The sequence below is a fragment of the Nothobranchius furzeri genome, chromosome 1 (assembly GCF_043380555.1).
Source record: "Nothobranchius furzeri strain GRZ-AD chromosome 1, NfurGRZ-RIMD1, whole genome shotgun sequence".
NCBI classification, from domain to species: Eukaryota; Metazoa; Chordata; class Actinopteri; order Cyprinodontiformes; family Nothobranchiidae; genus Nothobranchius; species Nothobranchius furzeri.
In genome coordinates this window covers 85129909-85146346 of record NC_091741.1, presented here as the reverse complement: position 1 = coordinate 85146346, position 16438 = coordinate 85129909, and the positions used below count along the sequence as shown (strand labels likewise).

The window sequence follows — 16438 nt, the reverse complement described above, 5'->3', positions numbered from 1 at the left end:
TGTAACTTACATGTAGAAAATAAATTAAATATATTGTTTGTCCAAAGTGAATATTAATGTCACATTCGCATAAGAACCGGAGAACGCAAAGTTTCATGTTACTGGGCAGAGGGTTTTAGTCAAACTAAACCTATAATTAACAAAACATATACTGAAGAAAAAGGCTATTTTCCATTGAAATTGCCATTGTTTATCAATGCAATTAAAACAAATGAGAACATGATTGTAAGAAAATATTTTAATCCAGCTCATTTCTGAGAGCCTACAGCTCAGGTTGAAGCTGCTTTCTTCCAGCATTCAGGTTTAAAACGACAACATGGATAAAATGAGCTTTTCAGGGTTGTTCACATGAAGATCATGCGTCAGTCCAAATAAAGTCACCAGTGAATCTGGCCGGTATCTGTGGAACATTACTATCTGGTCCTCAAGGAAGGAGACTCAACGGAAACTCCAGCAGGAACCTCTTCATTTACAGCTCCAACTTCTCCTGAAAATGGATTCGTGTTCAGTAAAATCATACGTAAAAAACTAAAAGGTCAAATAACCACCACAACTTTACGTGTAAGTAGGGGGAACGGAAAATGCACAGATTTCATCCACAAGATTTTTTTTATTATAAGTAATTTGTCATTTCCAAATAAATGTCACAAATTAAAGAAAAAGATTAACAAATCATCTTATAAGTGTTACAGATGTCCAAGTCCTCCTTCAGGTGAAGTAGCAGCTCAGCCACAGCTGCTGTTCCTTCATGTCCTGTTGGATGAATGTAAACTGTGATTTACTATTTTTTGCAGTCAGCTACTGTTAAGGATATATGAAGCATTTTTACCTGTTCTTCAAAGGTCTGCATGAGTTTTTTCATCTTCTCGCGTGAAATTCCAGTCCTCATCCTTTTGTACCGTATCAGATAAGCAGGTGAGTTAACAATGCTAGCTTAAACTCGTGTGCTAACATCACAATGTTGTACAGATTACTATCATGTACCAGACAATTAAAAATTGTATCGGTCAGTTAATTTATTAATACTAATGAGTGTCAGCTGTCTCATACTCGTTAATATCCGTTCACGTAACGTAATTTAGCGCATATAGGGAGAGAGACGCCTGTGATCCGGTTCTGGAGCTCATGCGGGCTTCTGTGAGCTGGATCTGACCCAGACACCAGTGAGCCAGTAAAGCTGGTATTTTTAAAAGCTGCACATGATCCTTTCCTGGAAAACCGCAACAGTTCTGATCTGGTTCCGACGCAGAAACCAGCTCCACTGGCCCGCTGAGCCACGCGCCTCTTCTGGTGGTCGGTTCTGACCTGGTTCTGATGGTGATCTGAGCTCCAGAAATCCGCATTTAATCTTTTAAATCCAGTCACGGGTCTCCGGAGCCCAGCGCGGACCTCCCTGTCCTGGTACCGACCGATGTGGGCTACAGAAGTCCCGTCTTTTCAGCTGCACAAAACGCCCTCAGGCATGGTGATAGGTCAATGTAGCCCTTTACAGGTGACCAGGACACTGTAATCAATTTTTTGGTAAAGGAAATGATCATTTTTTGCCATTTTTGGGATGTTTATGAATGTGGAAGAGACCCAGCATCCTGTGATGGGACTAATAACATCAAGCGATAATAAATAAGGTAATATTTAGGTAATTTAACCCTTTACATGTGACCAGGACACTGTAATCAATAATTGGCAAGGGAAATGATAATTGTTTGCCATTTTTGGGGTGTTTATAAATGTGGAAGATACCCAGCATCCTGTGATGGGACTAATAACATCAAGAGATAATAAATAAAGTAATATTTAGGTCAATTTAACCCTTTACAGGTGACCAGGACACTGTAATCAATTTTTGGCAAAGGAAATGATCATTTTTTGCCATTTTGGGGTGTTTATGAATGTGGAAGAGACCCAGCATCCTGTGATGGGACTAATAACGTCAAGAGATAATAAATAAAGTAATATGTAGGTCAATTTAACCCTTTACAGGTGACCAGGACACTGTAATCAATAATTGGCAAGTGAATTGATCTTTTTTTTGCCATTTTTGGTGTGTTTATGATGATACAGTAGACAGTATGAGTACAATAACATCAACAGATAATACATAAAACCCTTATTTGGTCGAAAAACTGAGCGATTCAATCACTTTTTGGCAAGTAAAATGCCATTTTAGTTGTCTACAATTAAATCATCAATAAAGAATTTAAAGATATTTTGAGGCGTTTCTTATAGGTAAACAGGAGGGTTTAGTCACTATTTGGCAAGTGACAATCTTAATTTTATGTGCTGAAGAGCTTTTATCTTGTTACCTTTAAATAGAGCAAATGTATAGATAGTAACCTACACAGTGTCATTGTAAAGCCAAAGCTAGATAAGTATAAATACTATTTTTCAAGTAAAAATGTGCCCCAAACTCTGTGGCTCCATGTCAAGTGGACTAAAGAAAGGAGGGGGGGGGGGGGGGGGGGGGGGGGAGCAAATCGCTGGAGAATTGTTTATTTCCAGTTATACAACGTTTGACTTTACATTCAATACAGGGCACCATTTTACACTGTTTATTTATTTTTAGTATCAAGGCTTTAACATAAAGAAAGCCAGTTCTTACCACAAACCATCTTTCAATCGCAAATATTACAAAAAGGATCAATATATGCTCATTGTGAACGTTTAAGACAAATAGCAACACTTAAAACAACTTCCGAAATGGAAAAAAAAAAATAAAATCCGCGATAAACATGTTTAAGTACCGGACGAGGTTATCTCTGCTTTCTCAATGTCCATCTTGCTAGATATGCCGAGCTTTAAGGATAAATCTTGGGGAATTTCGTCTAGAAATGCAATTACCCTAACCGTGCGCGATCCCGCGGTGGCTGATCATCTTTTGGCAGCCAGCCAGTCGCTTTTTGGCAAAACACCATTGTGCCAAAAAGTGACTGGCTGCCACAACACCGGACAACACCGGACGGTGGCGCTAGCTAGCCACGGCTGCACATGTCCGTGGCTCTTCTTTTTTTCTTTCTTTATCTAGTCACTGGTCCCCAGTCTGTCTAGCCTGGCAAGCCAGACTAAATAAATATATTATTTATATAAAAATAACTTTGCAAAAGCAAGAATTTGGTCTAGTTCACTGGGCTACGGTCTCTCTACTGGCAGCTCAATCGACTCCCACATGTTTAGTGGCAAGTACCTTCAAATCCGAATTAAATGTTCTCCATGTTTCTCACGAAATGATATAAACACATTTCTTACTGAGTGTTGTGAGTTCAATCAAAAATCAGTTGTCGCCTAGCTAAGTTATTAGTTTTGACCAATTACTGTTGAAATCGTTTTTGGTGCTTGTTTGATCGTTATTTTATTTTCCATCCTGTAGTTGTCACTTCTTGCTTAATTAACGCTGTTAAGAATAGCGGAGGAAGCAGTCAATCCAGTACAGGTGAAAATCTAACCTTCCACAGACAGAGGTAGGTAACCTACTGACTGGTACAGCCTGTCGGTCGGACTCGTTTGGAGTGTGACATGCGCACATGAGACCAGCAGCAGCAGCACCAGTAACCTGCCGTCCGAAACCTACACGCCGTGAAGACAGAGACCGCGAGACACCTCTGCAGCCACGGGGATGTAACCGATAGAGACGGGCTCGGGCCTATCAGCCGGGCGGAGAATGCCGCAGCAAGTGAACACATCATCGGCGGTGGATCACGATTGTGACCCGTTCGCTCTCAGATCTGTCTCGCGCTTCACCACAGAGTCGTGATTGTTGTGTTTGTGCTTTTGTTTTATTTCCAAGAGGATCGGAAGAATATCGCCCTGGAAGCATGCCACTTCCTTCCCACAGCTTCCAGTCCAACGGTACTCTCTCTGAAACAAGCATGGGTATGTGTGTGTGTGTGTGCGCGCGCGCGCGTGCAAGGTCACTGGTGTGATCTTCAGCAGGTTTTGTTGATTAAATCAAAAACAGAATGGTGTGTTTTAATGCACGATCTGTCAATGGTTGTACTTTTTAGCACTTATTTGTAAACATCAATGCTAGTAGTGATCTTTTCATACATGTGAGTAAAACACACGCGTCCTCTCCTTTCCTTCTTCCAAAATCATACATAACACTCGTTGCTTCACCAAACGGTGCTTTCCTTTCAGGCCCAGACCGCACCGCGTCACTGCAGGTGCGGCAGCGCTGAGCAGCCACAGCAGGCTGGATGCTTGGCTGCTGCTGCACAGATTTAACCAGGATGTTTGGCAAGCTACTAGGAATAAAATCCATCAAACGATTCAGCCCGCACTGAAAATGCTGTTAAGACAATTCCCAGCAATAAAATGTTGATTGATTATTTATTCATGTCTGAATAAATAGGAAAAGTTGCCACTTGATTAGCCATGTAATAATTTTTAAAAACAAAGAACAATAATTGTATGATTTACTATTTCGATAACACAGATGTAGGAGTGAGAAGATTGTTAGAACCTATAGGCACTCACTTAAATTTCTGCAGCAAAAACAGCCACAAGTGTTGTTTTTGAAGCAGCCAAGAAAACATTCAGACTACATTTTTGTTGCACAGTTGTTTTTCTACTCAAATAACCCCCATCTTGTATTTCTGGATCAGTAGTCTCACAGGCTTTGCCCTTCATTTGTCGTCATGGTGACGCTGGATCCCTGTTTACAAAAAGTGCAAAGTGTGTTTTCTCATTAATCTCCAGATCTTGGCTTTAATATTCAGCATTAGATTCAACACAGTGACGAAATGCTGAATCCCAGAAGGGACCTTGCTGATCGGCTCATTCATAGATAAATTATGATGAAGTCAACAGGAGAAAAACAAGATTTGATCTCATGTGCTTTATGAGCAGAGACAGATGGAAGTGCTACTGAAACAAAACAAAAGAGAGACACACATCAAATTACTGCTCTTAACTAGTTTTCTTCTTTATTTGTAAAATAATCTACATTAAACATACTGTTTAAAACAGAAAACATATCTTGGATCGTTGTTAAATTGGATGTGATTCACTTGCTTTGTGTGGTTTTGTTGGAGCTTCCCGGTGAAAACACACAGATATCTCTGTGCATCTTTGAAGCAGATTGTTTTTACAACTTCCTCTGAGACCCTTCAACACAATTAGCCACTGATGGCCATTGTGACAGAGTAACGCTGCTCTCAAGTCCCCTAATGACTTCCCAGTACAACAGTGCTGATAGAGCCTCGGCCATGTTAATGAAATCAGTGTGCTGATCTCTCAGGGTGATACTGGTTGTTCTGGTTACTTATTTTTTCCACTTGTAGGTTCCTTTAAGAGGAGAAAAAGGAAATCCATCATCGTGACGGTGATGCTGCTCATTGTTTCTGTTCTCATTCTCATCTTTGGCCTGGCAGCGACCACCAGGACACAGAACATCACCGTGGGAGGCTACTACCCCGGACTCATTGTGAGTGCTAAGTCACACCTGTGAGTAGCAGACGCACCACAGCAGGCTTCTCTCAGCTGTGAGGTCAACATGTTCCTGTCACTTCTTAGAACTCCTGCATTCAGCTGAACCTCATTAATAAGGTCCCTGAAGTGTGCGATTTCCTCACATAATAGTCAGCATCCCTGTCACAAGAAGCTGTCTCATAAATTTTGTTTGTCCACTTTTAGCTTTCAGTTTGACTTCAAGTGCTAGAAAATCACTCAATACCAGTGACTCCCAGTGCTTCAGGTAGATAAAGGCAAAAACATTCACGCCCACAAAGATGAGTGAATTGTGAAGTTGAGCCAATGTTTTGGGATCATTTGTTTGTCAAAAGTCTTCCAGATAAAAACAGAATAAATTAACTGCTTTAACAGCTTTTTTTCCTTTCATTTCCAGCTGGGCTTTGGATCTTTCCTGGGAATTATTGGCGCTCATTTGATAGAAAACAAGAGGCAGATGGTAAGAGGATTTACATTAGTTGTGTTTGTCTGCTTACTAAAGAACCCTGATTTTAAACATGCAAGTCCCTGGTTTTTTTTTAGCATGCGACAACAAAGATCTGGAGCAGGCTGCAAGTCCCAACTAGCCTGGAGAGATTCATTGGTTGCATGTATCCTGGACTTCCTAGGGGTGGGGACACGCAGCCAGAAATAGAAGTAGGGTGAAAGAGGAGGAGGACGGATGTCTGCGCTAAAATGTGGGGGGAAGGAAACTGGAGATGAGCAGAGAAGGTGGGAGGTGCCGGGGTTGGCTCTGTCAGAGCTGAAGAATGAGTCGATGCCACAACACGTTTCCTCTGCCCATAACACAGCATGGCTCCCAGTCTGTGTGTGAGACTGCAGACTGCGCTATGCTGCATTACATTACACTGTTGTGAAACGTTATAACACAGCACATAAAACGCGGTGACAGCATTTACAGTTTGGTTATTTATATCTTCACCTCGGAGATGGGAGGAAATAGCTGTCTGAATGGAAAAAGAACCATTATCGCTGTTGGATTTACAGATTTTATTTTTTCATTTGAGTTCTTGAGCTTTTTAAAGCGCAAGTTCACTGAGAAACAGTTTTTTACTTTTTAGTTTTGAAATACCATCAGCCATTCTGAGTATAATATTCAGGCTGAATGTGAAATAAGTCTTCTACCCCTATTTCCTGGAGATGATCGAAAATAGACAGGGAAACGCTCGGGTTTGAAAAGTCAATCAATTCTTTTGCTGAATTAGCATTCATGGATTCACCCGTTTTGGCTCACAACTGTTAGCGTCCAGGAAACAGCAGAGCACTTCTCAGGTAGAAGAAGCTAACCATTAGCTTTAGCAACTCCACTATTGACCTTTTGCAACTACGTCACCTAATAGCATGGTTCCACCACATTGTCTGGCAAAAGCATGTAAACAGTGAGTGAGACGAGTACTAAACAAAGGAAAAAGTAGTGCCTGAATAGTTTTTGTTGTTGTCATCATTGTTTTTTGCAATCTTTAGCATTCCTTCAACTAGTTCAAGCCCAGTTCAGATATCTGAACAACTAGCGCACCTAGGTGGGGCTCATAGAGAGCAGTATTTACAAAAGTTATGTAATAACTAGCTTACGAACGTTAGCTTACGTTTTCCCTGCTGCTGCTCACCGATGTAAACAAGTTGCCGACTTTGCCAGAATGCACCCCGCTGGATTTATAACATTATGTCAAAAACAGCATTTCACATTTTACACCGAAGATGATATAAAAAGTTCGGATCCTCACTAGTTTTTGTTACTGGTGGTGTCACCGGTTTCAGCTGCTGCTCTCACACCGGGATGAGACAAGATATCTCTTAACAGCGACACTCATACTAAATAAATAACTTAATTTTACACACGTAATCCTACTTTGGAGCAATATTATTGTAAATAGTTATCTCACGTTTCACTGTACCACATGTCCTCCATGGTGAAATATCCACCCATCCATTAGGATTATCAGTAAGTAGTATAAACACATGACATTTATCCCTGTCCCAGTCTTCCTGATATAATATATGAACGTTAATCTTAACTGATAAAAATATGTTCGCTGCAAATTCGATGGTACTTTGAGGATTGCTCTTCCTTTCATTGATCACTGTTGTTCATCCCCATCCTCAGTCTCCATCAGTTATTTGAAAAAATATATACGAGATGAGTTTACATCCCTGTCTGTTAAGTGCAGCCAACCGCGCAGCAAGCTATTACCATTTTCTGCTAAATCAATCAAATAAAAGCGATAAAAGGCTACAAACTGACTTGTTTTAACTAGTTTCACTGGAGTTTTAACATGTGTAAACTGTCTTTTTGCCAACCATCATAACAAAGGGGGCGGTGCAGAACTCCAGACTTGTGTTATTTGAGGAGGTAAAACATCAATGTTGCAAAGCAGAGTCAGTGGTAGAGTCACGTTGCTTTCAGCCAATGAGAGAGCTGTTAGAAATTAATGTCGTGAATAATAATGACAAATGATACATGACCTACACCTGTATAGCACCTTTCTGGGTCAGAAGTCTCCAAAGTGTTTCACAGTACACAAAATCCTTTACAATGTTCATTATGTCCTCTTGTTAAATATTAAACGAGGTTTTTTTTGCTTCGCACATGAAGGTGTTTCTAATTACCTTTTTACACGTTTCGACCGTCGTCTGCGGTCTTCTTCAGAAATGTTGCAGGTGTTTGTGTGACGCGTCTTTATCAGCTGTTTTTCTGGTGGGCGCGACCAACCCGGATCTGTCAGATCGAGGGGACCTATCAGCTGTCTCGCACCTGGGATTCCCTTCTCCAAAGACCAGCCAGTGGAGGTGGGCGCGACCACCTCCACTGGCTGGACTGACCAACCGCCCACCAGAAAAACAGCTGATAAAGACGCGTCACACAAACACCTGTGACACTTCTGAAGAAGACCGCAGACGATGGTCGAAACATGTAAAAAGGTCATTAGAAACACCTTCAGGTCCGGAGCAAAAAGAACCTCTGTCTGAAAGGGCTTAAGATTCACTAAAGTGCAAAATTATTGACTACACGTGTCGACAAAACAATTAGACTCTCGCTTATATAGTTTATCAGTAGAAAAAGGTTGATTTGGAGGTGACTTGCTCTTTGAATTCGAAGTTCAAAAACTGATTCCATTTCAAAAATGTTGTGCATGAACTGATGTTACATAGTGACATTTTAGCATGAAAATAAGGAAAATGTCTGGATATCGGCCCATAGAAATCTGCAGTACACATCTGCCATTGGCTGACCACGGCTGACTACATATTGGCAATAGAAAACCCAATATCGGTCGACCTCTAACCCATTTACACACAGATGGTGATGAGCCACATTGCAGCAACAGCTGCCCTGGGGCACACCGGCAGAGGCAAGGCTGCCATACACAGGCACCACTGGTCTCTCCAGCAGGTGTTTACCCAAGGTCACATCAACCGTGATGGACTGAGCAGGGCTCGAACCTGCAAGCCTCCGGTTACGGGGCGGGCACTTTGTTGCCCCAAAATGATTATGAATAGAACTCCAAATCCTGCTGTTTTCTGCTCCCAACTCCTCCGACTAACCTCTATCTCCTGAAACAGGAGAGCCTGAGCATGTATTCCCACAGAGATCAACTTACAAGGCACCGCAGATGTACTGAAGTATCAAGTAAATAAGAGCTTCAAAATTAAGTTTTAATATTAAAAGGGATCCACCACTTTTTCCCTGTGGTAGCTCACAGCTTCATAGCTCTTGTTTAGTTTCCAATAGAAACTAAATATTTTTATTAAGAGTCATCTTCACCAATGAACTTCTATTGTCTTCCACAGCTAGTGGCATCTATTGTCTTTATCAGCTTTGGCGTGGTGGCGGCCTTCTGCTGCGCTATTGTTGATGGGGTTTTTGCTGCAAGGCACATTGTAAGTATCACCAAAACCTCCTCTTACTTAGCTAATTCTAGACACTATAATAAGATTTATCAAAATTAATGAGCGAAAACCAAACAGAAACCTAGTATGGCCATTCTGCATTAAATGGGCTGTATTTTCATCTACATTAGGCTGCTGCACCCTCCGCAGACGGAGCAAGTACATTTCACAGTAGAAGGAAATTTGTTTTCCCTAATGCAAAATAGAAGCATGTTTTTTTAAAGTCCTAATGCACAGATAAAAGAATTATGCTGAGAGAGGTTATGGCTGAGAGAGCTCACCATTAGCGGGTTTTAATTTCTCATCAGTACCAATTAAAAGTGAACGATCTCCACAAACCGTTATCACACACTAAACTCCAGAGATGTGTTCAGTTGAAATGTCTGAATTATTTATAACCTTTCATATGAAACTTAAAGGTGTGGTTCACAGAAAATCTATTTTTTATCGTTTCTGATTTATTTCAGATATTTATTTTAAATTTTTAAGGATCTGTCACAGTCAGTTAAAAATAACATAAAAATGTTACTTGGAAGAAAAATCAAATTCGTATTCTCAGGAACTACGTTGGCCTTAGTTGTCACAACTGACTGAGTTTGAGAAAATAAGTTTTAATATAAGCGTGTTCAACATCATTTTCTACTCACACATACTAGTGCTAGTTTAAAAATAAACACATGAATAATAACAGTAAATAGTTACTATATGTAAGCACCTGGACAATAACTTCTGGTGAGTGACACTTAAATTTCTAACAAATAATAATAATATCAACAGCTTGGTGTTTAGACATAGTCTCGTGTTTAAGCAGCTATAAAACAAAGTCAGAGGTTTCATCTCCACTTGTGGTTTTTCCACAACAGAAAGAAAAATAGAAGTTCAGCCATGAACCCTGCTGCTCTCATATTTTGAACTTCGCAACCATAAAAGTAAACATGCAGGACTAACTCTGTTTTCCCACAAGCCCTTAAACTAAACTAAACCATCAGCTGTTGTATAAGTAACCAAGTTTGCCCTGTTAGTTTATTATATAAAATGTAGTTTAAATAAAAACAATTAGGCAGCACAAGGAGCTATTGTGTATTCATCTATTCATTTGCTTTTATCTTCAGTCAACAGTTTAATCAAATGACCTCAAAGTGACTGATTCAATCATGAGGTTTTTAATTCATGGGGCTTAGATAAGCATCGGATGGCTGTGTTTAGGACAGCTTGTTCCGTGTTTGTTTTTATTCATGTCATTTGTTCTGCCGCAGGACCTCAGGCCCGTGTACGCTGGTCGCTGCGACTATCACTCCAGTGAAAGTGCATCTGACCTAGACGTAAGACACCCAGACGTTGCTTCCATGATCTAAATCCATCATCAGCCCTCTCTCCATCAGCCAGGCGTTTGAATTAGAAATCAGCACTATGGGGGGCCAGTGAAAAGATTGCGTGTGAAATAAATTTGTGACCTTCAGGTGGTGTGTCAGACGTCGCGCTCCTCCTGTAACCTGCATGTGAAGAGCAGCACCTGCTACTGCTGCGAACTCTTCAACTGCGGGAAGTGAGTACGCCGAGCTGTGCCGGCAGCTCCGGACCGGCGGCCACTCGGTTTGCAGTGTTCTGCTTTCATTGTTGGAGTTTTGTTTAGTGGATTTATTTGCATTTGATTGCGTCAGAACAAGAATGTTTCTTTTGTTTTTGACTTTTGTTTCAGAGAACATCCTCTTATGGGACTTCAGAATAAAGATGTTTTGAAAAAGTTTAGGAAATCATCCATGATTTGGAAGTAGGTCCTCTTTTTAGACCGATAAAAGCCATTATTGATGAGCTCATCCTTCCTGATGTAGATGTAGTTTTCTTCTTGTTGTTGTTTTTTTTTCTTGTAAGCCATCATAGATGAGTGTTGTAGGGGGCCATCTTTTTGCATGTTCTGTTTGTTGCTGATCATCCATGTCATAAACTATGGTCTTTAGGCTACTAAAGCCATACATCTGAACCTTTTGTTTGTGTCTGTTTCCTGTTAATGTGGACAGTTTAGGTAATCTGTCTCAGTGACCTTTGTGGCTTGACTGTAGGCTTTTTCCCTCTCTGTCCCCCCCACTGGCCTAGCCGAGCTGAGGTGATGGGAGGCTACCATGAATACACAGATGTGAAAAGCTGCCAGGACGTGGTGCACCTTTACCACCTGCTGTGGTCCGCTACCATCCTCAACGTCGTGGCCCTCTTTCTGGGCATCATTACTGCTGCTGTCCTTGGAGGCTTCAAGGACATGGTACGTCCACTTAAGAATCACTACCAGTAGAAAGTAGTCCCCCACTAAGTGACATGGTACTTCTGTATGAAGTAAATTTTAAATCCCTAATTTCCATAATCCAGACTTAGTGTTGTGCAAAATTTTGTAAAGTAAGAATGCGTGTACACATATAAATTCTTACTTTTAATTATAAAAACTACAACAAATCAACACAGTATTTTGTGGTAGTGCTTCTCCAGCAGGTCAGTTGTTGTTGAACTAATCACTGATCTGCAGATGTTTCTGGCTCGGATCCTTTACTTTGTTTTATCCCAAACAGACCGGATGATGTTGGTATCAGAATGTTTTATGTTTATGTTTATTTATTTGGCAGACGCTTTTATCCAAAGCGACTTACAATTCATAACCTATAGGGCATGTTGTGATATGTGGGGGAAACCGGAGTACGCGGAGGAAACCCACACATGCATGGGGAGAACACGCAACTCCACGCAGAAAGGCCGCAGCCAAGCCGAGTTTCGAACCTGCAACCTTCGTGCTGCGAGGCAACAGTGATAACCACTGCGCCACCATGCAGCCCAGTTTTGTTGGCTTTACCATTTCCTTCACAACTTCTCTCGTTTATTATGCTGAAGATGGATTTTATTGACAACGATGAGATGTTTTGGATCGTTGTCTTGCTGCAGAATACATTTGGGACAGATCAGATGCCTCCCTGACGTTACTTCCTGATGGAAAAGCTTTTTGCTTGAGTTTTTCAGCACTGAGGATGACCCTGACAATATTCCCCAAACTACATTTGCAGGAATTCTGCCACAAACTTGCAAGGAACTTTGTCCATGCAGTTTAGTGTGCTGTAACCAAATTGTCTTCTGCTTCAGCCAAAGAATTTAAATTGGAATCAAGTGACTTAAGAGCACCTGCTGTAATTTTTGTGCACCTTAGTTTTTGTTTTCATCCTAAATTGAGTCACTTGGACTTGTTTGCACATTTGGTGTTTGGCTTTTTGGCCACATTTCTTCCTTAAAGACCCCTTATTGCCAGACCACGAGTGTCCTTGTCCAACTAGAGTCTGTCTCTTTGTGCTGCTTCCAAAAAGAAAGCACATCTTGAAACGCAGCTCTGAGAGAGATCTTGCTGTTGTAGTTGTGCTTGTAACTTATTGCTCCTAAAAGCCATCTTCTACCTCTCCTTGGCATCACAGACCAGCTGCTCCCCACATCCTACACACTTGTTTCTGTTGAATTTGTAAGTTTTTACAACCTGCTGAGAAATGCTGATCATTAGCACATTTGGTTTAATCGGTTAATCGGACGTGACTAAAACCCTACAAAACGGACTTTGTACACATGTACCTACAGGAATCAGCATTGCTTTGAATGTAAATGATTTGTATTGTGGAAAATTATCCAAAGAGACAATTAATTGAAATGTGATTTTGCTTTGTGTAATTTCTCCACACCCGGGTGCCTAAGAATGTGTTTGTTCTGCAGACGCCCTCTCCTGCATCAGAGAACACATCTGAACCAGAGGCCATGGCTGCTCCAGTCCACTCGATGCTTCCTCCACCCACCACTTCGCTCAACTCCTACCACAATGCTGCCCCCTGCCTGCCACCTTACACTGCATATGACCTGCAGGTACAAAAACACTCAGAAATAACTCAGACAGTATAATAAACTGTCCAACCAATTTTGCCAATCTATATGGGCTCAGGTCGCGGAGACAGCAGCGAGGCCCACACTTCCCTCTCTCCCTAGTCATTTGGGCCCACTCCTCAAGGGGAATCCCAAAGTTTTCCCTGGCCAGATGTTCTGGCCAGACGAGCAACATAGTTCCTCCAGTGTGTCCTGGGTCTCCCTTTGGGGCTCCTCCCGGTTGGATGTGCCAGAAAAAACCTCACCAGGGAGGCGATTGTCTTAATGTCAGTCGTCCACATCCATGAACCATATAATCCAAAATAAACAGTTTCATAGAAAAGTTATTATAAACATCCATCCATTTTCATCCACTTATACAGGGTCGGTTCGCAGTGGCAGTAGCCTAAGCAGGGAGGCACAGACTTTCCTCTGCCCAGCCACTCAGACCAGCTCCCCCAGGGGAATCCCAAGGTGTTCTCTGGCTAGCTGTGAGACATAGTGTCCTGGGTCTTCCTTTAGGACCTTTTATCCCCATTGGATGTGCCTGGAAAACCTCTCCAGGGAGGCAGCCAGGAGGCATCCTAACCAGATGCCAGTGCCACCTCTGGCTCTTCTAGATGTATAGGGACAGCGGGTCTACTCTGAGCTCCTCCCGGATGACCGAGCTTCTCACCCTATCCCTACAGAGAAAACTCATTTTGGCCGCTTGTATCCACGATCTCGTTCTTTCGGTCACTACCCAAAGCTCATGACCATAGGTGAGGGTAGTAATGTACATCGACCGGTAAATCCAGAGCTTTTCCTTCTGGCTCAGCTCTCTCTTCACCACGACAAATCAATTCAGCGGCCGCATCACTGCAGACGCAGCACCAGTCCGCCTGTCGATCACACGCTCCAGCTTACCCTCACTCGTGAACAAGACCCAGAGATACTTAAACTCCTCCACTTGGGGCAGGACCTCATCCCTGACCCGGAGAAGGCCTTCTACCCTTTTCCGAATCAAGACCATGGTCTCAGATTTAGAGGAGCTGATTCTCATCCCAGCTGCTTCACACTCGGCTACAAACTGCTCCAATGAGAGCCAGAGATCACGTTCTGATGAAGCCAACAGGACCACATCATCTGCAAAAAACAAAGACTAAATTCTTAGGCCACCAAATGGATTCCCTTATAAATATGAATTCATTATTTTACGACTGGTTTACATGAAAGCTAAATGCTTTAAACATTTTGCATCCTGTGGTTTTTTTCCTGCAGGGCTCTTACATGTTCCCAGATTCTTCGGGTCTCTCGGATGACTCCCAGTCTGGAGCCAGCCACTTATGGCCCACCATGATTCCCCCTCGCTACTCTCCTCCTCATGACCACCCGGATGAAAAACCCCCACCATACAGCCCATAAGACGGCTAAGAGAGACGAGGACAACACCTGGGACGTTATCAGGTGCTGGATGTCACTGAGGGAGAGGTTCCCTCAGCCTCTGTGGGCTTTTCTTCACAACCATACAGAGGGATGCTGAAGAAAAGTAACTGAGGAAGAGGAGTGTGGCTAAAGCAGTCCGATTCAGGGAGCGAGGGCTTCCTGGGCACCACTCACATACACCTGTGGAGAGACAACCTGCTCAGCATCAGGATTGTTTACACATGAATCTGCCTTAATGCATCACTCATTCACTTAGACTTAACTCTGTACGGAAACTCTCCTGCAGCTCATTCGTTACATTTCATGGAACCGGGAAACGTTTCAAGCTACAAGTGGAACAGAATTTCCTCTCTGAATACGCAGAACAACTTATATAAAGTTAAAGCTTTGCCTAACCAGTCATTTCTTTAGCAGATTAGTGCTGCAGAACATGATTAAAGGGACACTAGCTGTACTTGTAGCTCTCCGCATCTGTGCAGCAGTATGTTATAGTTAGGCCCAAGTGGAAAACAAAACTAGATCATTAATATTCGTTTATTCTAAGGTGGGCATAGCTGGTCAGGAGAAACAAACTTTTGTACCTACAGAAGTTCCTGAAGAGTTTTAAACTGTTTCCACGGCAACACCCATGTTGTCAGTATTGCTTCTAAGAGCTGAAATGTGTCATCTCTGACAGGAACAAGCACCTTTTCATTTCAGCACCTCCGTCATCGTGTTGTTGAAGCCTGTTTTCTGGGATGTTAGCCCAGAACCAGTTCTCTGGTTTTACCGTGATTGTGTTTAGGGAATGAAACCACCCCGTCTGATGGTCCCGCGACTTTGAACCAAATATTATGGTTTCAGGTGGAAAAGAGTTAAGCTAACCTTTTAAATGAGTCATGACGCACAGCTGCCTGGTTTGTGTTCCGTGCAGTAAATCAGAGGGCTCTGCCTTACATTTAGTGTGTTCAGACTTTTTCAATAAGGACTGGTAAGTCAGAGTGTTTAGGGGAACCTTTGAGAAAACGGAAAGTACACACCCAGATAAAGTTAACTGGACCAAAAAGGATGGACATGTTCAAGGCTAGAAGAGCCTTCGGTGCTTTAGTCCCACTGAATTCATGCAAATGGAAGTTTTATTGCCTTCATGAGTAAATAAAATAAGTGTTTATGTAATGGTAGGAGATGTGTTCAAATGCTACGATAATTTATTTGCTGGCATTTATGAAAAATAAATGGACTTTGATTTGGTTTAATGCTGAAACACACCAAATAAATGAGTGTCACGTGTTGGTTTATCAATTTATTGAAAAAAACAAAATTTAATTTGGTAATTTGACACAAACTCAGTGAAAGTGTTATATTGGTTTACACTATTCAATCTCTAGATTCCAACATGGTGTAAAAAATAATCCCGTAACCAAAACCATCCTCAGCCCGTTTCCAACCTAAACACTATGTTTATGGACTAATTATCCTGAGTTAATAATATTCACATTTATACACTACATGTTCAGCTTACATCTAGTTGGTTTGTATTTAATCAACACAAAGGAAAAAAAAATATTTTACAAAAACGGGTAACCTTGTTTCCATTTACTAACTGGTCTGTTTGCTTCTTCCTGCTCAAAAACCTTCTGAAGTTACAGTGGGGCAAAAAAGTATTTAGTCAGCCACCGATTATGCAAGTTCTCCCACTTAAAATGATGACAGAGGTCAGTAATTTACATCATAGGTACACTTCAACTGTGAGAGACAGAATGTGAAAAAAATCCATGAATTCACATGGCAGGATTTTTAAATAATT

At 41.7% G+C, this 16438-nt stretch overlaps 1 protein-coding gene across 4 annotated transcripts; it reads left to right on the top strand.

Annotated features, from left to right (window-relative positions):
• The first annotated feature begins 3036 nt into the window (after positions 1–3036).
• Positions 3037–15921, top strand: tmem255a (transmembrane protein 255A). Of its 4 annotated transcripts, none has more exons than XM_015948047.3 (10): positions 3037–3867; positions 5277–5419; positions 5840–5902; positions 9253–9342; positions 10608–10673; positions 10812–10897; positions 11051–11122; positions 11446–11608; positions 13084–13230; positions 14488–15921. In XM_015948047.3, the coding sequence occupies exons 1-10, from the start codon at positions 3810–3812 to the stop codon at positions 14629–14631; spliced, it is 1032 nt and encodes a 343-aa protein (XP_015803533.1). In that variant the 5' UTR covers positions 3037–3809; the 3' UTR covers positions 14632–15921. The 4 variants fall into 4 exon arrangements, with proteins under 4 accessions (XP_015803533.1, XP_070406945.1, XP_015803556.1 ...); XM_070550844.1 differs by having other exon boundaries at positions 11051–11123; positions 11441–11608; XM_015948070.3 differs by lacking the exon at positions 11051–11122.
• Positions 15922–16438: the final 517 nt, after the last annotated feature.